Source organism: Perca flavescens, chromosome 24 (genome assembly GCF_004354835.1).
Source record: "Perca flavescens isolate YP-PL-M2 chromosome 24, PFLA_1.0, whole genome shotgun sequence".
Lineage (NCBI taxonomy): Eukaryota > Metazoa > Chordata > Actinopteri > Perciformes > Percidae > Perca > Perca flavescens.
Genome location: NC_041354.1, coordinates 2364745 through 2387863, shown reverse-complemented (window position 1 = coordinate 2387863; position 23119 = coordinate 2364745). Strand labels below are relative to the sequence as shown.

At 40.7% G+C, this 23119-nt stretch overlaps 1 protein-coding gene and 1 long non-coding RNA gene across 3 annotated transcripts in view; both read right to left on the bottom strand.

Moving 5' to 3' along the window:
- LOC114551052 (uncharacterized) overlaps positions 1–5181 on the bottom strand; it is a 48804-nt gene extending 43623 nt beyond the window's left edge. The window contains exons 1-2 of the long non-coding RNA XR_003691822.1: positions 5108–5181; positions 3768–3832 (exon numbers count right to left, since the gene is read on the bottom strand). This is a non-coding gene — a long non-coding RNA (uncharacterized LOC114551052). The remainder of the gene's footprint in view (positions 1–3767; positions 3833–5107) is intronic.
- Positions 5182–16370: 11189 nt separating this feature from the next.
- Positions 16371–23119, bottom strand: part of arl13b (ADP-ribosylation factor-like 13b) — an 11005-nt gene continuing 4256 nt past the window's right edge. Inside the window, exons 2-10 of one of the 2 annotated variants that reach the window (XM_028572085.1) lie at positions 22191–22261; positions 21573–21822; positions 20921–21026; positions 20474–20676; positions 20273–20387; positions 19506–19668; positions 18495–18617; positions 17690–17758; positions 16371–17038 (exon numbers count right to left, since the gene is read on the bottom strand). In XM_028572085.1, the coding sequence (XP_028427886.1) occupies positions 16962–17038; positions 17690–17758; positions 18495–18617; positions 19506–19668; positions 20273–20387; positions 20474–20676; positions 20921–21026; positions 21573–21822; positions 22191–22261 (1177 nt within the window). In that variant the 3' untranslated portion in view covers positions 16371–16961. The remainder of the gene's footprint in view (positions 17039–17689; positions 17759–18494; positions 18618–19505; positions 19669–20272; positions 20388–20473; positions 20677–20920; positions 21027–21572; positions 21823–22190; positions 22262–23119) is intronic. The other variant, XM_028572086.1, reaches the window with a different exon arrangement.

Below are 23119 nucleotides of genomic sequence, written 5' to 3'. Positions count from 1 at the left end.
GGGAGGACACTTTCCAAAAAACAGCAACTTGAGTGTGGTTCAGAGGCAAGCGTCTTGTTTATCCATTGGTCCACTCCAGTGTTCTGCCATTCTTGCAACTTGAAAAGTGTCAAGCAAGAACAGATTTCTTTTCATTCTCTGGCCTTCCTCACTTTTCGGTGACAGCTGCTGAGTTGGCACATGTGCATCATGCTCTTAAGCACAATCTGAGCTACGACAGCAGCGCTGACAGTGCATAGACACAGAGGACACTCGGTGGATCTTTGTGATTGGCAAAAAGATATCAAGTGGAAGGACCAAAGCAGAAGCAATTTTCAGGAGCTGAAGGCGAATATATTGAGGTCAAGTGAACTTCGTTTTTTTCCCACATTCACTTTACATGAAGTCTGGTCTGGTAACACATTCATTATGTCGGAACAGCGGCCCCATAACAGCCCATGGCTCAGTACGGAATACTGATTTCCTGAGCTCTCATGATGTATTCATGCTATAGTGATGTTACATGCGACAGTGGGGTAGTCTCAGTAGGAGGTAATGTAAATATAAAAGCCCTCATTCATTTTTTTTTTTTAACTAAAATGTGAAAAAAAGCCATGAAGATTGTTATTCTGCCTTTCTGTGCTATGATTTTAAACTAAATTGACAATGTCAGCAATGTCACAAGTAATTGTGATAAAACCGACAATCGGAGGGGTTGAAAATCCAAACATGTTTAGAAATGCTCATCAGTAGACACCTCGATAAAATCAGAGGAAAACAACCTTCTTTTAAAAAGCTTTTAAAACAAAATCAAAAACCCAATAATTGCTCACATTCTGAGAAGTGGGAGCTTATTTTCGTGAGTGTTCATCTATCCTTGGAGAACCCTGAAGAGCCCTCACACCACACCCAAACACACTCCGAGACAGAGTGACAGAAAGAGAGCAAAAGGTAGGATGTGCTGGGATGCATGATTTTACGGGGCCTGCTTTAATGTCTGTCTGCGATTCTGCAAAAGGCATCTCACTCTCTGGGTTTATTGACCGGGTCCTTTCTGCCTCGGCTGCAATGACCATCAGATCAGCCATCCTTTGCTTCACAGTTTATGAACTTCAAAGCTGCGCGGCCAAAAGTGAACGGATGATGGACTGCAGGGACATTAGCGGGAGATAGCAAAAGAGCCAAGGCTGTGCTCCTAGCTGTTTAATTTCAAATGAGGGGGATGACAAGGCATCCTGTGAGTGGGAAGTATGGGTGGCCTATAGCTAGTAAATAAATCACAGCCACAGCATACTGAGAAACAAGGCCCTGTGATGCTTTGTAAGTAGTAAGTGGGAGTTTCTGATCAATACGTACATCTAAAGTGAAGCTAGCAAAGAGGAGAGCTTGTTTGTTGGGATATTTTGGCTGGTGAGTGTTGGATATTTATAAAAGGGAGGAGATGAAGCAGCAGAGGAGGCAAATGCTCAGTGAATCACTTCCTCTTGGTCAGAAAATACAATGAAATGCCACATTTTGGAGCCATTTCCAAGCTAGAAAAACTGTTCAGATTAAAAAGGAATAGTTAGACATGTTGGGAGATATGCTCATTGCTGTTTTGTAGAGACTAATATGAGAAGCTTGAGACCACTCTCAAGTCGGTATGTTAAATGCTGGAGCCAGGAGAGGGTTAGCTTAGCTTAGCATAAAGACTGGAAACCGCAAGAAACAGCGAGCCTGGCTTTGTTTAAAGGTCACAAAATCCACTTCTAGCACCTCTCCCTTTAATCTGTACAAAACAATATATGTTTATTGGTGAGCTTTAGAAGTACTGGTATGCAGATTTTGTTACCTTTGGACAGAACCAGGCTAGCCGTTTCCCCGTTCCAGTCTTTGTGCTAAGCTAAGCGGCTGGGTCTTCTCAACTAACGCTCAGCAAGAAAGTTAATACTTGTATAACCAACAATTGCTTTCAAGCCAGTTGATGAAATACTTATTTGTGCCTGGCATGGGCATACAGTATAATGGCTGTTTGTTCTACAGCATGGACTGCAGTAATGATTCCCATTAGTTCTCATCTTTATTTATTATGTCCAAAGATGATTCAAACAGCAACAAAAGCAAAGCAAACTTTAAAACCTGTCCAATTTCTTACAATTAGAGGTAAGTGCTTTCATAAAACATGATGCATTGGAGATATTGAACATCCCATCGCTTTCAAACTTCTTCGGTAATAAAACTGGGCAACTCAAGGGACAAAGATTGTTGGAGGGCTTTATCAATATAACTAATAGATGCTTCCAACATTCAGGGTTAGGCACATTGACACCAAGACCTGAATATGTAATTTTTGTCCTTTATTTTAGTCTCAATACATTTATTTTTGTCTTCAGATCTTGATTGCTAATTTCAGCCAGACAATTGGAATTAGGGCCTGTTGCACACTTTTGCATGACGCCTGTAACCATTTTTGTCCGTGCGATGAATTTAAATGAGTTTTGTCTTTGTGGAGAAAGATGACCTTCTAACATGACACCGCCAGATAAAAAGACTTTGTCTCTGCTTAAACAAAACAGCAAATGTCATCCCCGAGGTCCAGGGGCTGATAATAGGTTTGATGTGCAACTCTCTGATTTCAACTGGGTCTGACTTAGGTGATATTTTCAACCCATCTACTGTATGCATGCCCACACCCCTCGATACACCCAATGACACATGCACACATGCACAACAGAAGGGCACACAGACACAAACACCCACCCAGGCGCACAGATTGTTCCGCATTTAAAAAAAAAATAAGATTGCAGAGTAGTTTATATTGTCAGCAATTCACTCGCTGCTCTGAAAAAGCAAAAAAAAAAAAAAACTACAACACGCAGGAAATGAAGTGATGCAAAGGAGCAAAAGGTCCTCTCATGGTCCCCTTCACAGTGATGCGTTTGCAGTGCTCATCAACATCACAATCTAATCTGCACAACCATATTGCACTTTGATACATGACACGACTGCCATTATGTTTACCATTACAAAAGAGTTTTAAAAACAGATTTTGTCACTGAGTGTTTCCGGTCCAATCATCCACAACAAGCCCTGTGCCACCAGAAATACGGCCAGTTCAGGTCTTCAATCATAAAATCCGGTTAACCCCTACCCTGAACAGCGATAGTCAGATTATAGCTTAGAAAAGCCTGCCAAGTTATTGAAGCAGTGTGTGTGGTGCTGTCGAATAAGCGACATGCTATATAAGAGGAATGGTAAACGGTGTGTTGAGCTGCTGCAAACGTTAGCATACCCAGCTGATGACCAACAATACTAAGCCAGTGTTACTTCTGAGGCCAGGGGCATTTCATACATTACCCTATGGGATTTCAGGTTACATATATTTAAAAAAAATATAAAATAATTCACAACTTATGCTGACGTTAGCAACAAACTGGTTGAAAATTTGAACAGGTAAACATAAAAACTAACCTTTTTTCCTGCTTGTTGATGTATGTTAGCTAAGCAGCAAACAGGGTTGGTGTTTTCTTATCACGCACTAGGACTAACTAGTTCTACATTTCAATACAAGACCAATAGAGTTTCTTAGTTTCCATGTCTTCTACGTGGCATAATCAACGGGTGAGGACATCAACTCCTTACGTGGGTCATGCAGATTTGTTTGAACGAAAAAGTAACTAAACTGGTCGTGTAAACTGCATTGGACTGTCAGAAACCTGGATCTGCAGGGTGTTTGACGAATTGAGCTTTCTACCCACGCAGTTTCAAGTTTATAAACTTCCTGAGGAGGACAACACACAACAACATACCGGTTGTGCTTCTTCTCAGGTACTGATTTCATCCTTTGGTGACTGCTCTCCTCACCCACTCTTTCCTGTAACAACACAAGTGGAATGATCACACTTTGAGTGATTCTCCGAGAATTGTTTTCCTTTTACACAGGTCTTCCTCCGCCCACGCTGTCCACTCACACATTATGTTTGATTTGCTCAATTCACATCTGCAATTTCTCAACCTGCAGTATCGGACTTAGAATTCGATTGTTCAGTCAAAATGGCTTTGTGGATTGTCCCCTGGAAGGGGACATCACAATGAGGAACGCAGGTCGAATTGAAGAGGAGCGCAGCCCTCTTACTGCAAGGTCTGTCTACCTGTAAGCACAGAGGCAGAGACTCCCCATTACAGGAAGCTTTTTGTACTGAAACATTTATGATCTTTCTGATTTTATGTCCTCTTACAGGCAGTCATTAATTTTAATGAAGCTTGTTAATTTCTATGAAGTTATGTGCATTAATCCCCCTATGTTATCCTGTTTCTTACCCGTTCTACTTCCTCCACAGGAATTATCCGACCAGGTGGCTACAAATAAGATGGGTAGATTGAGAGGAGGAGGGGGGGGTCTAATGTTCCCAGGGTCCTATGTTCTTGATATAAACTAACTATTGTAAGAGATTGTTATGGTGTGTCAGGTTTTCAGGAGCTGCAGGTTTGGACCCAAATTCAGAAGAAGCGAAGAGGAGGTAGCAGAGAGAGTTTCAGTGATTTCATGACAAAAAATAAAGTTAGTGGCCGGGTTGGTCCAGTGGGTAGAGCAGGCGCACATATATTTAAAGGTTTATGCCTCGACGCAGAGGTCCAGAGTTCGACTCCGACCTGTGATGATTTCCTGCATGTCTTCCCCCTCTCTCTCTCTCCCCTTTCTCACCTGTCCTGTTAGGGCTGGGCGATATGGAGAAAATCAAATATCACGATATTTTTTGACCAAATACCTCAATATTGATACCGCAACGATATTGTAGTGTTGACTATTGGTGCTTTCACAAAATATTTACACAATGAGATTTTTGATAAATAATCATCAGTAATGTGGATACAATGACTAAGTGGGTAAAGGCAAATAATAGAACAGCTAGAACAGTCTGGTAAGTTCAGAAAATGACATCACTTTACTGTAATGCAGCCTTTAAAACCAGGAAAAGACAACACTGTCATATCACGATATTATGATATCCAAAATCTAAGACGATATCTAGTCTCATATCACGATATCGATATAATATCAATATATTGCCCAGCTCTATGTCCTGTTCATTAAAGGCGGAAAAGCCCCAAAAAAATATCTTTAAAAAAAAAGAATTAAATAACTTACAGTCCATGTAAGCAGGCAGTAATCCAAAAACAAAGGCGGGGGGGGAGACCGGGAACCAAGAATACTAGACACAGACGGACTGACACAAGACAAAGGAAGCACATTGACTAAATACAAAAGGTTAACGAGGGTGCTAACGAGTAACAGGTGACAGGAGGGCTGATGAACAGGTGAAACAAATCAGGGCGGGGCAGACAATCATAAAGGCGGGATAACCCACAAGGCAGGAAGACATGACACATGGGAAGCGGCTCTTACAAAATAAAACAGGAAACTAACCCAGGATTGTGACAATGTGCTAGTCTGCCTCAGCAAAATATTATTAAAAAGTTACCTTATAGACTACAATGTCTTTTTCCTTTCCATCCCTCACTATACTTATATCTATTGCATCTTATCTTTCAGGCAAAATCTTTGTAGCTTTTAGCTTCCTAAACGAGTTTGTTTACTTTTAATTCAAGTATATGTGAGTATACGTAGGAGTAAATGAGTCTTTATATGTATATGTGAATGTCATTGTGTAGACATATGTTTATTTTTTAACACTTATCAATATCACACAGTGGCAGTAATGTAATCCTGATTCCTGCAGGTCCTAGCAGTCCTGTGAGAGTCTGACAAAGATGGAGGGATTCGACAGAGCTGAACTCTTTGGTTATCACCATTCAACAATGTGTTCCGTTGGCTACTGCACCGTCTCTATTTCTACGTTGTTCACAACCTTGTTTCTTCAGCTGTAAATAAATCCAGTTTCCAAGACCTTGAAGTGTCTCAGTGTGTCTGTGAATTTTGGAAGCCAAAGATGAAAAGTCTTTGATGTAGCTTGTTAGGTGCCCTTCCTTTTACAATAGCCTATATTAAGGTGCTGTAATTGCTACACTTATGGCGTAAATAACCTTTGAAGCCGATGATTAAACATGTAGGGCCATACATCAAACAATGATGATTTGATGTTATGAATGTGATATGTATTATGCTGTAGAGTGGCAGGAAATAGCCCCCCCACACACACACACACACACACACACACACACACACACACACACACACACACACACACACACACACACACACACACACACACACACACACACACACACAGGGTCACTCGAAGTCTACAGACCAACTCTATAAAACATACATCGCCTTTGGGTTGAATCAGTCTCCTCTCTGTGTCTGATTCACCCCTCAGGGAGCAATCACTCTTCAGCACCTTCAATATCTTTCTCTGCAGTAGTTTTCCTCTGCCTATCAACGTCAGACACTACACTTCTCTTGGTGTCGACTAGTTTTGATTTGTCGTGTTGCTTTGATTTGACTCTCTGCCTTCATCTGCTCTCAGAGTCAGAGTTATTAACTGCCTGCGTGCATTGATCATGCAAAATAATGATTTCCTATTCCAGCTTGAATTTACAGCCCGAGTAGAGTATCTGGCCATGCTGAAAATGTGTGTCTCTGTATTGAATATATTTGGTTTTCTGTGTGGGCAGGTCAGAGTAATTTCCAGCTCTGATCAATATTCTTATATTACCTTTTGTGAAAGGGGGTCGCGCACAGAGGAAAAATACCACCCAACTACATTTCCCCTTAGCTCTAGAGAGTTTTAGCATATTTAGCTCTTTCTGTTATTGGTCGTATGGTCCCAATTTTGACTGTGCTGGTCCTGTCTCACCTCTATTATCAACCCAGGGAAAGGCAGCTATTATCACGGGAAATAAAATCTCTCTTAAACCCACAGGAGTCGAAAGAGAATAAAACAGAGATTAAAAGAGAGCACATACTGGACTTACATTCATCAGGTGGCCAGAAACACAACAAAGGTTGACGTTGCTCTGTGTCTGCTGCTAGACTAAATAGATGCTAACACGTTAGCCATGTGAACGTTATTCCGCGATAAACCAACAGTGTGGCCTTGCGGTGCAGCGTGCTAATCTGCCCCCAAGTGGCCAAAAGAATCAATTGCTACTGCTTAGTTCGCAGCGCCGTGGAGGAAGGTCTGGCAATGCGAGACCATGCGTAGAGTAGTTCATAATTTAGTGTTTTGTAGTTATTCTTTCTCTCTTATTTAATCATTACCATAACATAATTTTGTTTAATGGCTGGGAGTTGTTAAACACGGAGAATTAAAACAATAAAGTATATAGGCCTACATTTTAATTTTAATATCTCCCTGACACTTAGGGGGAGTTTATTTCACAGTGTTGAAGCTATATCAGTAAAAGTATGATTCTTGAAACATTTAACATCACTTGGTTGCCAGATCTGAGGAGTCCTGCCGCAGAAAAGATCAGAAAAATATATAACAGAGTCAAACCACGGGGGGGGGCTTTAAAAGTAATGAAAAGACTAAATTAAACTTAGAAAGAATCTTAAATTGAAGTGTAAAAAGAATAGGGAGCCATTGTAACACAAGAAGGATTAGAGATAACTTACAAGCTAAAAGCCAAATAATGCAGCTGCAGGCTGAGGGGTTGTCTTCAAATACTTCATTTACACCAACTCATCATGTGCAACTCTCGCTGGCCTCTGTATTCTCTCATTCTTTCATCATCAAAGGTCCAAATCTAGCAGTCTTTGTTGGTTTCCACATCATCTCTCCCTCACTCTCTCTCTCTCTCACACACACACACACACACACACACAACACACACATCTTCCCTGTCGCTCTCCTGTGTTCTCTTCAGCAAAGCAGAAATCCTTAAAACAACAACAATGCCACTGCTTTCTGAGCCCATGGAGGACTGACATCAGAGTGTTTTGGGTACCTGACAGCTCCCTAATGATTTCTTTTGGCTTTCCCATCCTACGCTGTCTGCTAGGAAGATATTATGGCCCAACTCAGCACGGTCTTTCAGTTGGTTCTGTGTGTGTGTGTGTGTGTGTGTGTGTGTGTGTGTGTGTGTGTGTGTGTGTGTGTGTGTGTGTGTGTGTGTGTGTGTGTGTGTCAAAATCACTTCTCAATCTCAGTTATGCGCATTCCTGCACATTAAATAGCAAGATACACACCAACCAAAGAAAAACAACATAACAAAGCCAAAAAGAGGAAAACACTGGGTATATTGGTGTTTGAATTTTGCCCAGATAGAGATCCACATTGGTGATTTTGATTTTTCTGACAGCAAGACACACTCAGTGAAAAAAGAAAAACTACCTAAAACATCTCTTGAGTATTGTGCTGTCAATTTTAGCCAAAGGACATCACTTAGAAGCTCTATTCAGCTTTTTCTTAGACTTAAATTTACTTCCTTTTCTTTGCTCAACATTTCTCTCGGACATTCAATTGTGTTGACACATCAACACATGAAATGCACAAAAGCCACTGTTTGACCATCATACACATACAACATTTTACCATCCTGCGAAGTGTAAACCAATGCTTTATTCCTCTCCTTCTGAATGGGCCCAGTGCATATTAATTGATGCAGATACTTTTAATTAAACCTGTGGTGCACCATTGACCTGTTGATCCATAAATGCACAGACTAAGTAATAGTTCAAATCTCAAATGTGTGCTCCCTCAAAAACAAGTAGACACCACAGGAGATGTTCTATACTGCAATAAGATGAACATACTGTGACGTCTAATGTGGTCAAATCTATTAAAACAGTGCCCTGGTGGTCGAGGAGCAAAAGTGCTGACCCTGAACCACAGCGGTTGGAGTGGTACCTGGTTGGAGTCCCTATTAAAAGCATCTAGAAATACCTCTTCCACTCACAAGCATGACTCAAGCAATGGGGCCTCTCTATATTTTACATTTAGCTGTCAAGATGCAGATGGAGAGGTCAAAAAAAGGTCAAAGTCAGCTATCAACCACAGACTGTATAGTAAGCTTTCCAATGCCTCTACAGTAAGCCTTTTTGTGTCCTCATTGGTCCCTAGTCAGACTAAGGAAGTAATTTGACACCTCTGGAGACTCTTAAATCTTCTAAAGAACTACTTAAATGTATTTGTCTAAATAAAGCATGCTTCGGCGTGTATATATATATATATATATATATATATATATATATATATATATATATATAGTTTGAAAGCTTGGTCCCATATTTGTAACCCTACTAAGGAGCACTTTGCTAAACGTAAAGAATAAGACACATTTATCAAACAATTTACCCCCACTCACAGCGTTGTGGTGGAGTAACGTTTAAGAGCAGTTTTCAAATGATCACATACTTAATCACATATACTCAGGACAGACACAGCCAACATGGGTCAACGATTTTTCTTACATCTGCTCTCAAGTAAGAAAAGAAAGAAAAAAAAAAGAAGCTCTATAGCTTATATTGAGTCTGTGAGTAGGAATACAAGTGAAGGATTTTTACTTTATATTCAAAATGCTCACTTTTAGCAGCTGCCCTGATGGAAAACTCAGTCCATTGTGTGCCACATTCAACTCCTGTTGGCTTTTTAACTCAGAAGAGCACTTGTCAATCATCTGTCAGTCCCATTTAACCTAATATTAGTCTGCACTCTTTGACCCAATAAGAGAGCTAATTCTGAAGGGTAATTGTCCAGCACTATCAGAACAACAACAGTTGTTCAGGATATCTACAACAGTGAAAAACATACACCTATTCCCTGTTTGTGTTCCCATATTGCCTCATGTAGCCAGGCCTGATGTTCCCTGGATGTTCCCTCAGTGCACCCTCACACCGCCCTGTCAGTCAAAGGCCGATGGCTTAATCTATGTCGAGCTTCCTTTACACTTTTAGCCCCTGTTTTGCTGAGCCTGGCCAGATGTACCACAACCTTGCTCTGCTCCTTTTTCACCTTTATCTCCTCTGTCTCTTCCCCAAATTCCACTCGCCCATTATTTGCGCTTTTTCCTTTCTTTTCTCTATCACTCTTTCTGCGAACACCTCATTATGCCTTATCTGCTTTTCTCATTCTCTCTCCAATCTCTCATTGCCTTTCCCTCCCTAATCTCCCTTTTTATTGCCTCTCTGCATCTCCTTCTGCCATTTGCTAACCTCTATGGGTTTTTTTTACCGACCTTAATCAAAGCGTGCATTGTGTCTCTATCAGGTGTGCTGATACCAACATGTTGTTGGAAATGAATTGACTAACAGCAGAGTGCATGTGGCACATTAGCCCATTGTTTTAGATGAGTACTTGCACGCTATGAGGCTACTGGATCAGAAATGTGATGTGATGGGACATTGAAATAGGTCCACCATTAGCACAGCCGAGTGCATTTGTAAATAAGGGCACTAGATAGCGAGGGCTTTGGCTCAAGTGCTTTGCAGGGCAGTTATTAACTGTTTTCATCTTCACCAATACCTGCAAATTGCTTTTGTGGAACAAGCCTAAATCTCATGAGCCAACACTTACAAGTGCTTTAGTAGTTACATTATGGGACACACCAGCCACTGCCAGTTCTCCATCAAAATCACTGTTAGTGGCTAAAATATACATATTTTGTACAGCGCTTTAACTGGGATTTTGTGCCTTAGGGCTTAACAATTAATTGTTAAGTAGATAAAATGTCAGAGATGTATTCCCAGAGCTGGAAATTATGTCTTTAAACACCTATTTTTTGTCCAAACAAAAGTCTGAACCCCAAATGTATTTTATTCACAGTTGGAAATCTTAACATTGGAGAAGCTGCAACTAGACCAACACGCAATCAGTCAAAGCAGTTAATAACATCTCTACGGGAGACAGTAAAATGGATACACCACATAAAAAAGACTTTCAAGTTACTAAATCTGCATGCAACGCTACATAAAGCTGGGTCACATTGGATTGCAATTAGTAGCATTTGTCAACTCTAAAAGTAGGTTGAGGAATCAGCATTTTGATATGTGAATTTAAGTGTTAACATTATTTTATCAACGTACGTATTTGTATTCTTAATGGTGTAAATCCTAATCCCTTCACCTCAATACAAAAGCTTCAGCAATACTTCACCCTTATGCTCCCCTGCTGGCACCATCTCTGTATTTAACAGCATTAAATGTACATTCAAGCAGCCATTGTGTACATTTGGCAGCTGCTCTCAAAATCTGCTCATCACATGATTTGACTTTCCCCTTTTCTACCCCGTTTAGTTACAAAATAAGACATTACATAGCTTCCATTAAAAAAGTAAAAGCTTTGTGCACTTCAGTTAAAACCAGGCTGCCGCCCCTGATTAGCTGAATACAGTAGATTTAGCTTCTCCTGAGCTACATTTTGCTTCTCTATTGTCAACAGGCTTAGTTCAGACACTTAGGAACCATCCTGGAACCATCCTTAAATTCAGCCCAGATGAATAGCAGAGACTCAGAGTTGTCAATAATGTCCAAGTAGTCCCAACTCTGTGTGCTATTTATGTCGAGCAGGGATTACTGGAGCTGCATTGCCCTCTGCAGGCAGTAAGAAATGACTGCACGGGATAGCAACACAGCAGCAGTGATTCCTTGTATACTCCCTATAGGCTCAACCCCCTCCAGCACACAAGCACACTCAATTACCTATTACCTTTTCTATCTGATTTTAAAGACGAAGATGCACACACCACAAGCCAGAACACAACTTGTTCAGTATTAGCTATTTAGTTAACCCTCAGGGTTTCATGACAGGTTGAGCCACACAGCTCACCCCGGGCATATTATAACAACTTGTAAAAAGCATTGTTGCTGCATTTAAAGAGATACAGCATGGCGTATTATAAATGATACAATATGAAACTAAAATCAAAACAGCTCTGGGAACATTTTTTAGCAGATGCCAGTGAGATATTTGGGTCCAGATTTAACAAAACGTCGACAGCTGTGGATGTTTGCAGGTGTCACTCTGGCACGGTTTTCCACATAGATCCTCAATTCTCGTGTCTCTTCAATATTAATATGTTTGAGGGAGTTTCTAGGCCATGTATGCGCAAAACAACTGTACCCTTTTAAGCATTATTGAAAGGTTCAAAATATCCACACACTGAGTGGATTCAGTGTCCACAGATTTGATATCTGCATGCAGTCATTGTCTATCATATATATATTGTCTTATAATAGAGCTTTACAAGTATTACATTATACAACTTCTATGCATCCTCCTGGTTTGTAATGCAGTTACATTTGTCAGACGTGTTAAAAAATATCAGACTAATAATGTGATAATAGCATCAATCATAAGAATTGTTGGATAGGAGTGAGTTTCTGTAAATCTCCTCCAGCCATTATGTCCAGTACATGTTTGATTTAAGAAGTATTACCTGATGTTACTAAGCAACAGAGGGTTGGATGTGCCCAAATATAACAGTGCCATATTCTCAGTCAACATTTTCAGATGAATGGTGACTCCACTGGCAACAGCACAACTGCCCAAAAAGACTTAATCTCAGTTCATGGCCCTTTTGCTGCTCGCTGTTGCAAAGTGATTTAACGCAATAGTGATTCAACCCATTCCCTGTCCATGAAAGCGTTTATGTTTGCTGGTTTAAACGCTCAGTGCCTGCTGCTGTAGGTCATTCTGGGGAAAGAATGCTCTGGTGCACAGGAAGTGATGCGTTTTATGTTTCCAGAAGAGACCAATTGTATTTGGTATAAACATAAGAATAAAACAAATAGTGCTGGACACATTTTGATTGAGAGGAAATTATCTAGGAAGATGTGCTATCAAAATAAAAGCACAGCAAATAATGATCCTGCATGATAACTGCAGTAATGTCACAGTAGAATATCCTCTATCCTCTATTGAGAAACATATTTGTCCACTAACAGTGTACAATACAAAAATCCATAGCCTCAGTTTATGCCTCTTGTATAACTATTACAAGCGAGTCACAGAGCTAAGCCTTTGGTTTTCCGGTTGTCAACACTTCTGAAGTTATTCCCAGAATCCTTCTAACTCTTGTAATCTGACTTTTTGGGTGAAACTCATGACATTCAGGCAACTTTGCAACAACTATCTCATTTAAATAAATATACATTCAGCGTAGAGGTCAATCAATATGTGACAAAATCTGATGAGGCTCACAGATGACCTCGTGACTTGACGCCAGATACGTACAGTAGAACATTCTGTTTCTATCTACCCTCATTCATCAATATGTCACCCGTCCATATATGCTGCAGATTCTGTGAAGAAAAACACAGAGAAACAGCTCCTCAGTGTTTTTCTTATGGCCCACAGAGCAAACTTGATATCAAATTGAAATGTTTCCGACGCAGCTACAATGGAGTTTGATAGCAGTAAATTTTTATACCATCAAACTGTGCACCTCCATTTGCACAACAATACAGAGAGACATCCATTGTGTAAGATGAAGAGATACCAATTTCTCCACTGACAAGATCCTCAATAGACTCAAATGCAATGCAGCCTCATTATATGATCCTGCAGCTTTCACTTGCATGGGGTCATTTTGTAATTTTAACAATTGCATAGGCCACACGTTGGCGCTCACTTTTCATTGACATAAAAACTTCCTCTCTCCTTACTTAAACATGCTCTCTATAGACTTTTAGGGGTTTGCTGAAAGGCATTGTGGGTTATCTTAGAAAATCAGTAAGTAAAACAGATGCAGACAAGCAGGTCTTGGGGGGGGGGGGGGGGGATGAAAGTACAACACTTCATCACAAAATCGCTCCTGGAATGGACTGGACGTAATAGATTGATATCAAGGAGTGTACGCATAATGAGCGGGGGATTGATGGTTGAAAGCATCTGCTTAAGGGCACCAGTGCATCTGCAGTTCCTCGTCCTGCAGGACTCATGATCATTGCCCAAATTTCAACTCCAGCGTTGTGACATCACTCACTTAAATGAAGCCTGTCTGCGTATCGACAAGAGGGAGAACTGTAATGAGACAGCACATTATTGCAATGTTCCTGTTGCAAGTGACATGGCCTGCAGAAGCTGCTAACAGATGTTTGACAAGGTCTAAATGAGCATACAGACTATTTTTGGGAAGAAAGCAGATTGCTGTAGCTCATTTCCAAATTGTCACGTACGGTTTACAATTGTGGAAAAAATCCTCATCTCTCCCTCTGGAGCTACATTTTCCTCTTTTTAGTCCTGATGAAAGTCCTGGCAGTCTCCTGTATTTCCAGCTCATTTTAGCGTGAAGCTTTGGTTGTTTTGTTATACAGCACTTCCAACGTTGAAAAATGTTCTGCCCCTGGGCAGTTTAATTTGTTTTAATAACAGATCACTACTGTAATGTGTGACCAAAAACAAAAGAGCTGTTGTGTCAGGCTGTGTGTGTGTATTATTACTGTAATGAGTTCATTCGGTTCGTTGTGCTCATAAACCATGAATCAGACAACGTGACTGGTATGTTTTCTAGGCCCATAAAGACATTTTACTAGCAAAGTTATTAGCAAAGATATGATTTGAATGCAAAAGCACTCACAAAAATCTGACGCACACAAGTTCATTAAATGGTTGTATATTGCTCTCTCTTGTTTTGAGTCTTCTTTTTTTTCATTAGTTCTCTCTGGTGAACTTTGTAACAAAAAAAGATGAAAAGTCCAGGTTATTTTATTATTTAGGCTACATTTAGGGTGTCTGCATTCTTCTGCATCCTATTATCGTATCTTATAAGACCTTTATGCCTTTAAAGAAGGTCTATTTGTAGGACAATTCAAGCAGGATTGTTTTAACTTCTAAACTTCTTTCTGGAGGTAAGAATGACGGTTATAAGGGAGTTTGGTGAATCTAGAATGGAGCATTTTGGGAGTGCAATGTGAGTGCATTAAGTTCGACATAGACAGAAAATTGAGGTTGACTTTGGGGTTTGTAGGCTATAAAAATTTCTGAATATGATCTCATTGACCGTTAACTAAGCTCTGCCACCTTTGGTTACTGTGCACTATAGCTACAATATGTAGATATTAGAGTAAATATTAGCATTTTAGAGGGTTTTTGTGCCTCAAACGTCATTTAATGAGCATTTGCTAAACCCCGCCTCCGAACAGCGATTATCCAATCATAGCGTATATATAGTTATCAGGTTTTTTTTACAATTCCCAGCAGTGGCAGTGTTATGACAGGCCATAACCATATTCTTAGTCCTCAAGTTAGAAAACCTGATTACGATATTACAGTAAATGTGTACGAGCCTATGAGCCAGTACCAGATATAGTGAATAATCATCAGCAGTGGCAAACAGACACAGGTGTATTCTAAGCTGGTTGCTGGGTGATGAACCAACTAATGCTCATGTTGAGCCAAAAACAAAACTTCAAACACTCCAATTTCAGTCTAGTGACAACTGCTCCCAACATAGAACTAATGCAATCAGAGAAACAAACAAACGGATCCCAAGCAGGCAAGAATATATTTAAAACCTCTTTAATTGTGCGGTTATAAAATTCAAACTGGGTAGAAAATATATTTTTTTCAGACATCTACCTCATTAACAAGAGAGTGAGTGCTGTAGAATAGATTTGAAATATATTGTAGTGTTACAGTTCCATTTCATGGTGTTTCTTTTGCTACACATATTCTCAGGTGTTCTGACCCAATACTGGCTGTTCCAGGTGTCGGTGTAATGATACCTTCTACTCCCTCATCATCCCACTGAAAGTCTTCCAACACACAGAAACTTAACTGGGGCAATGTTGTGTTCCAAGTTCTTCTTTCTCCAGATATGAGTTTTCTGAGATGCAATAATTTTAGCTATTTTCAAAGTGAAAATGGGTGCAGGAGACGGAGTAAGAAAAGCTGGAACAACAACAGCACTGGCTCACACACCTCAGGGCCACCCAAGAGGCAGCAAGTCTGAGGCTCCTGCCTCGAGAGAAATATCACTTTAAAAACAGATACACAGTGTAAACAGCAGAATGTGTAAAAAAAATCTGTAGCCCTGTAGACAAAGACAAATATATTTTTATATTAACAATGAATAAAAAGACCTTTATGATGCTGCTGGCAAGGGACAGAAAATGTTCCCAATTACAGATTTAACTAATCTTTTCGTGGCCGTAAAAACTGTCAAAAGAAATTCAGTACTAAAACTGACGAATTAAAAATTGTGTAGTGTAACACTATTCCACGTACAGTACAGTGTAGCAAATCATTCCCACAATTCACCTCATTTAGGTGTTGCGAAAAGGGAAATGTTTCCAACTTTAAAAAGATCACATTAAGCACTCAGCTGTGAAAAGCCACTTAAGACCTCCAAGAGAGAAACACACACACACACACACACACACACACACACACACACACACACACACACACACACACACACACACACACACACACACACACACACACACACACACACACACACACACACACACACACACACACACACACACACACACACACACACACACACACACACACACACACACACACACACACACACACACACACACACCTTTGTTTACACTAAAAAACCAAAAGGTGCAAAATTAATGAATAAAATATCGTCATTTTTACTGGCGGCGTGTATACAAATCCATTATTCAGTAACAGACAAACATATATAAGGTTATAGCGGACAGATTTACATTCTTTGTTTAATTAAAAGCATTTCAGCTGGACAAATGGAGTCCAAACCATCTAACACTGATATTCACAATAAAAACAATGAGGTTCAGTCTACAGTAGCGGAAAGAGTTCAGCACCGAATGTGCTTTTGTCGAGGGGAGACAGAACACTGACACAAAATCAGTTCAGGCAGGTTCATTGTTTCGCACTGAAAATGTGTCAGTTTGTGGAACCACATAAGAGCTTCTGAGCAGGACTTCATTTCCCATGTTGCTCCCGGGTTTCGTGTCGGTCGCACTTTCGGCGTTCCCCGGCTCCCACGTCAGGAGTCGCCTTTCTGCAGAGTCTCTTCTGTTTGGATGTCTACACGCCGCTCGCGTGAGACAGAAAGCCAGAGAGCCGTGATCGGAGGACCTCCGTCAGTAAAGGAGGCTAAATGATGACGTCTTGGGTGTCACCGTTAGGCCGCGGCTTGTTCGCGAGAGGCGGGAGAGGCTTCTTGTAAAATTCTGTGGAGGGGGGGTGTAGAAAAGGTTTGACTACGTTATTAAACTACATCCATCGAAACAACTGTCAATTAGAGCCCTGTCTACAACAATGTAAGCAAAGAGAGAGAATTAGCCATGGCGGTTGCTGCACAGAGTGAGATGGGATAATGTAGACCGGGAGGAAGAATGGGGATGGATCCACAGACAAGCCTTTGAGTTAATATAAAGACGTCTGACACACACATTCAAACATATGCCTGGTGAGATGCAGGAGAAGAGACAGACAGCGATGTGGGTCTGCGATACTAATTAACAGTCAACACACATCTTAAGCCAGACAGCGAGTGTTTCCTCGGCAACATCACATTGAGCAATTTACCACTACTGCTGTGAAAGAAACAAATCCACCAGACTTTATCCTTAGAAAAACTACTGTAGTGCTACTATTTGCAATAAGTATTTTAAGTGGGTTCATATTGCATCCAACACATTGCTGCCTAGAGAAAACACTGATGACAGTTAGTCAATAAGTTAATCCACACAGAGAGCAGGTTAGTGAGAGGGTGAATGACTGATCTGGCTTTAAAACAAAAAAAAGGAAGTAATGCATGAAACTGAACAATGGTTAACAGTGAGGGATGAAGAATGACCGGACTTCACAGGCATCTTTACCAGAATGTCTCGAGTCCCCGAGTGGTTCTAGTTTTGGCAGCCTAGAAACTTTGGGTGTGGCCCATCCCACTAAAAAAATAAAATAAAATAAAAAATAAACAGTTATCCGGACAAATCCTAAAAAGAAAGTCAGAAGTGATGCTCCTCATAGCAGAAGTCGAATCTGGTTCATCGGACTCCTTTACAGGTTTGAGAACGATCGGAGGGATTCGCAACAACACACACAACAACACAACAGCGTATCTGACAATTATAGCTACAGCGACACTGGCTACATGCTGGAGAGAAAGTTTGCTACATTATATCAAAGAAGTATCAGTAGTCGTGATCAAGCAGGCCATCCTTCCTGCAATTTCATCATCAAGGTGCTCTACTGAGGTTTTCGACAGCAGGTGAGGTTTGCACCACAGTGGAGCTCTCCACCGAACAGTCCACTGTGGTGGTCTCTGATTGTACTATTCCTCTCCCGCAAGATTTTAAACCGATCCGCTGATCAAATAGTGCCACATGTGTCAATTCTTTTTTTTTTATTGCAGGCTAGCATGTATGGCTAACTGGCTGACAAATGCATTGCAATTCCTAGAAATGCTCAACAATAAAAGCCTCCAGCTGGTTCATCATGAGTGGGAAACCTTTATTGTGAAGCAGCAGCTGCAGGAAATAGTCCGTTTGCATGATCAGTGACTTCACACAGCTCTGGTAAGACTAACAGCGACCAGTCAACAGTTGAATGCTGTGTAATAGGAGTGAAACTACACAGAGATTCAGTTAGAAACTACAAAAGTACTTTTAAGGACCGACTGACCTGGAGGAGGTGGAGGGGTGGGGCTCTCTGCTGGCCCGTCGTCCGTCCTCAGCGGGTCCACCCTGTGCTTCCTCTTCAGGTGCAGCTTCCTCGTCTTCTTTTTGTCTTGCTCGCATGTTGTGGCTGCAAGTACAGGGACATTTAAAAAGGGCACGAACAAAGAATCCAGAGGTCTAAAAAAAAAAAAAGGGTCATCCAGTTGTAATGACCTCATCCACGTTGTCAAAGTCAATGAAATATGGAGCCATGGCACTGAAAATCTTTTAGATAACAACACAAACCTATCATTTCTGGACCAATTTCAAAGATTTTTGGTCACATCAGTCTATTAGACACAACTACATGTGGAAATGGGGTATAAATTTAATAAAAAATAAAAATAAAAAAAAGAATTTACCTTTTAATAATCATCAAATAAGAGTGACTCCTCCCTTCTAGACTGGAGCAATTACCAACGGTTTCCCCAGTGCCATCTGTTTAGTCCCTTAATTTATCTCGTTATCATTTTCTTAATGTGTAATTATGTTTATCTGAGACATTCAGTACTAAAATTAAATAAAAAAAAAAAAATTAAAAAAAAAGGAGGATACATACCAGACAGTTGCTTAGTTTGACTGGGTGTCTTTCACATTTTAAAATATATCTAAGATTTATTTGTTGCCATTTTGGTTTGTTTAATCATTTGCTTTCAAAGTGAAAATAGATTTACTATCTTGCTTCCTATTTATCTACAAGCTCAGACTTTTTTCCCCCCAAAGCCGAACCACAAGCTGCGAGGAAAGACTCTTTAAAAAGGTGCCTGCTGCCCTCACATCTGAGCATTTTTATCTGTTGTTTTTATGTAACTTCTAAATGAATATCTTGGCAGAAAACACCTTTCATAAAACTGTCGAACCATTTGCCAAGTGATTCAAATCATGAGGTGCTATCCAGTCGACCGGGCACAAAGCTGTACACAGTAATAAACTAAACGAGAAAAGTTTGAAAACGTTTTGGTGGTTTGGCGCTTACCTGAATTGGGATTTTCCGGCGTTTGTCTTGTGTTGTCCGGCTCTTGGTCGTCGTCCTCGTCCTCGTTCTCCTCTTCCTCTTGATCAGCATCCGTCTTCGGGCTGTTGGTCCTCGCCGCCTGCTGCTCTTGTTGCCTCTTCCTCTCCTTTTCTTTATCCTCGTTCTGAAAGGAACATGAAAGCCAAAAGCGATCTTTCCTGAGCTCTGCGAAATATACCATGACTTCAGCTCCAACTGGAAGTCTTCAACAGTCTAAAACACAGCAATACACAGTAGGCCTGGGACCATACGCTTCTGTCCCGACTCGATTCTTTCACGACACATGGTGCCGAATGGATTTGTATTTCAATTTTCATTTATTGCGATTCTAGAAGTATTGCAATTCGATAGTATTGAGTTTTGCGATTTTCTTTTCCTTCTTTAACAAAAACAAAAGGTTGAATAACACACTTCTAGAGACAATATATCATTAGACATTTCCAAAAACGAATTGTTTTTAAAAAATAATGCACATCACATGTCAGTCAGTCTGACATTTATTTCATCTGTAAAGAAGAACATAACACAGATTTTCTGCATTTTCTGCTTTCGCTCTGTTTTGCTGGAAACAGATATGATGCCAGTGGTACCGTATAAACTGAAAATATTAAGGTGAATCATTGGTAAAAAAAATAATATTGATTCTAGGGAAATGCAAAAAACAAAATCCCCATACATACGAGATTTTCTATTTTTTCCCCCACCCCTAATACACAGTGGTCACACACCTCCGTAATCACGTTGCTGATTGGTTGGAAGGGGCTGGGAATGTTTTCATCATCAAGCTCCTCCTCCTGGATCTGCCTGCCCTCCCGTTCGGCCTCTTCCTGCTCCTGGCGCTCTCTGTGGACACAACGTGAGGTGGGATTGTTGAAACGTGATGCAATGTGTTCATTTGATTGCACAGATGTTGATTTGCGTGTCCTCACCTCTCCGCCCGAATCCGCCGCACTCTCTCCGCCCTCTCCTTCTTGTCCTGGTCCTCCTGTGCGCGCTGCTCGGCCGTGTCCTTCTGCACGCGCTCAGTGATGGCCTCGTAGTCTTTGGCAATGTTGTTGAGGAGCCACTTCATGCCCTTCTTGATGGACTTGTCAAACTTTTTGCCATAGCCTAGAACGGCTGAGCACGGCTCCTGGGTTATGAACATATATCGAGAGTTTAGACCTCACTAGCACCTATCAATAAAAAAATACAAACTTGATTTTGAGGACCGTGTGGTTTTGAAAGACTACAGTACAAGCCATATGCTGAAGATGGAGAACAAACTGTTCTCAAAAAACAAGCCTGGCTATTTGTCTATATTTGGTTAAAAACCACAGTTAAACCAAATGCCCTCATTGTCATTCAACCGCCACAACAGGTGCACAAACACTTACGATCTGACAGAGACACTTGTTCTCATTAACAAGCTTCTCCAACGACAGGTTCTCAATGATGTCTGCCTCAGCCAGCGCTCCCTCTTGGTCTTGTTTGTTGGCAAGCCTGAAAGCAGAGCGGAATAAAGAGATATTAGTGATTTATGTTATGAAGAAAAAGCTAAATGAATACAAACTATGAAATAACTCTCCTGTGACTAGACTAGCTCCAGATACAACCAACTCAATCTTTGAAAAGAAAGATAAAGTAGCTGCAAGGACAGTAATCAAACTCAATCTTTGCATAGCTGCATAGTTATTAGTGGCTGGAACTTGTATATGGAAATCTTATGGAAATCTGGCTCTGCCCAGATTGTGGATTGTTGATTACAACACTATCTGCATACCTGGGGAAATATTTTAAACTCTCTGTGCCTCAACCTGTGCTTTGTGTCCTGATTACTGACAAAGCAGATGCCTCCAGGAATCAACCTGCAGTGCACGTATTCAGAAACAAATTGGACCAAGCACTCGAGACTTGACTTTTAGGCCGGGCAATTTCTCTATCATCTCCTCATCCTTATCACCTTCCCCTCTCTGGGTTTGTTTTTACAACTTTATGAAGTTTGAACCTTTGTCAAGTATTATTCCCCTTGGCTGATACAACACTCACACTAGCACAGGTTTCCCCGCGATGCGCGGGTGCTGGAGAACCTCGGCCATGGTCTCCCGTGTCTCCTGGATCCTCTGGACATCGCTGGAGTCCACCACAAACACCACGCCGTGCGACTCGGAATAGTAGTTCTTCCAGATGCCCCGGATTCTCTTCCCGCCCCCCAGGTCGAAGATGGTCACATCAAACTTGCCCTGCTTCAGGTCAACCTTGGAAAAGCCCACTGTAGGAGCCACATCCTCGGGATTCTCTGCAAAAGTCAGCAAACGTAAATCATGTCAAAAGAGACAACGCATTCGGTAAGGTTAATAAAACCTCAGACAACTTATTTTTCTTTAAAAAAAAAAAAAAAAAAAAAAAAAAAAAAAGTGTTAGCAGTGATAAAATATAAAAGCAGCGAGGCATAACTGTCGGGCAGTTTGATGTAAAATAAACATGATAATAAAATATTAAACAGAAGAGTAAATGAGGCGTAACAAGATGGAGGGCATGGTTTACAAACTCAACTGTTCTATTATTTACAAAGTTTTTTTTTTTTTTTTTTTTAAACAAGAAAAATGTACAAAACACAAAAACGCTAAACATACATTATTAACATTTATGACAAACCGTTCTAACCTCCTTGGATTCCTCGTACTGTGGCTGTCTTCCCTGCATTATCCAGTCCCACCATAACCAGAGTCACTTTCCTGTTGGGTAAGAATGAATACACATGAACACAGACATCACTATCCCTCAGGTCCAGAAGTCTGGGTTAGAAATGGAGGAGGAGGAGGAGGAGAGAGGAGAAGAAGAAGAAGCATCTGATGCTATTTATGGTGCCCAGCACCCAAATGTGCAGTATCTGAGCTAAAGAAGCTGCATTAGCTGGCATAAGATCCCATGATGCATTTGAAATGGCACAGATAAGCCAATTAAAAAAAATCGGAATGACCAACGCAATCAGATCAATAGACTGAGTGAGTCAGCAACAGTCACGTGGTCAGATAACAAAAATAAGACAAGACAGAGATACACTATATTTGCTCAAGGCAATATTAGTACCGATGGTTATTCTAATAATATTTGGCCGATTGCGGAATTGACGTTTCTTTTTTTCTGTTCACCTAGAATCATTTCACTGTATTCTAGGGGTGTGAATCTTCACTGGTCTCACGAATCAAATTTCGATAACAATTATCCTGTCAACAATCCGATATCCTGATACCACACCTCCTCAATATATTACTATACGTTTTGTTTTTTTAAATCAACAAATTCAAGCAGTTGATATATATGAACTCCCATTTTTATTGCAACTGCTCTTAAAGAAAATACGCTTCCTGAAGGTAGCGGAGTCTGAACACAGCAGATAAAGGCAAAAACAAAAAAAAGCAGCAAACGGAAAAACCAACAAGTAACATCAGTACTCAAAAAGTGTTCAAAAAGCATGGTGAATCCTGAAAAACCAAACAGACGCAGTCATCCCAGCAAGTAAGCATGCATGCAAGCACACACTTGGACATTAAGCCGGGAGGATCACCAAGTTGGTCCAAATATCTTACTAA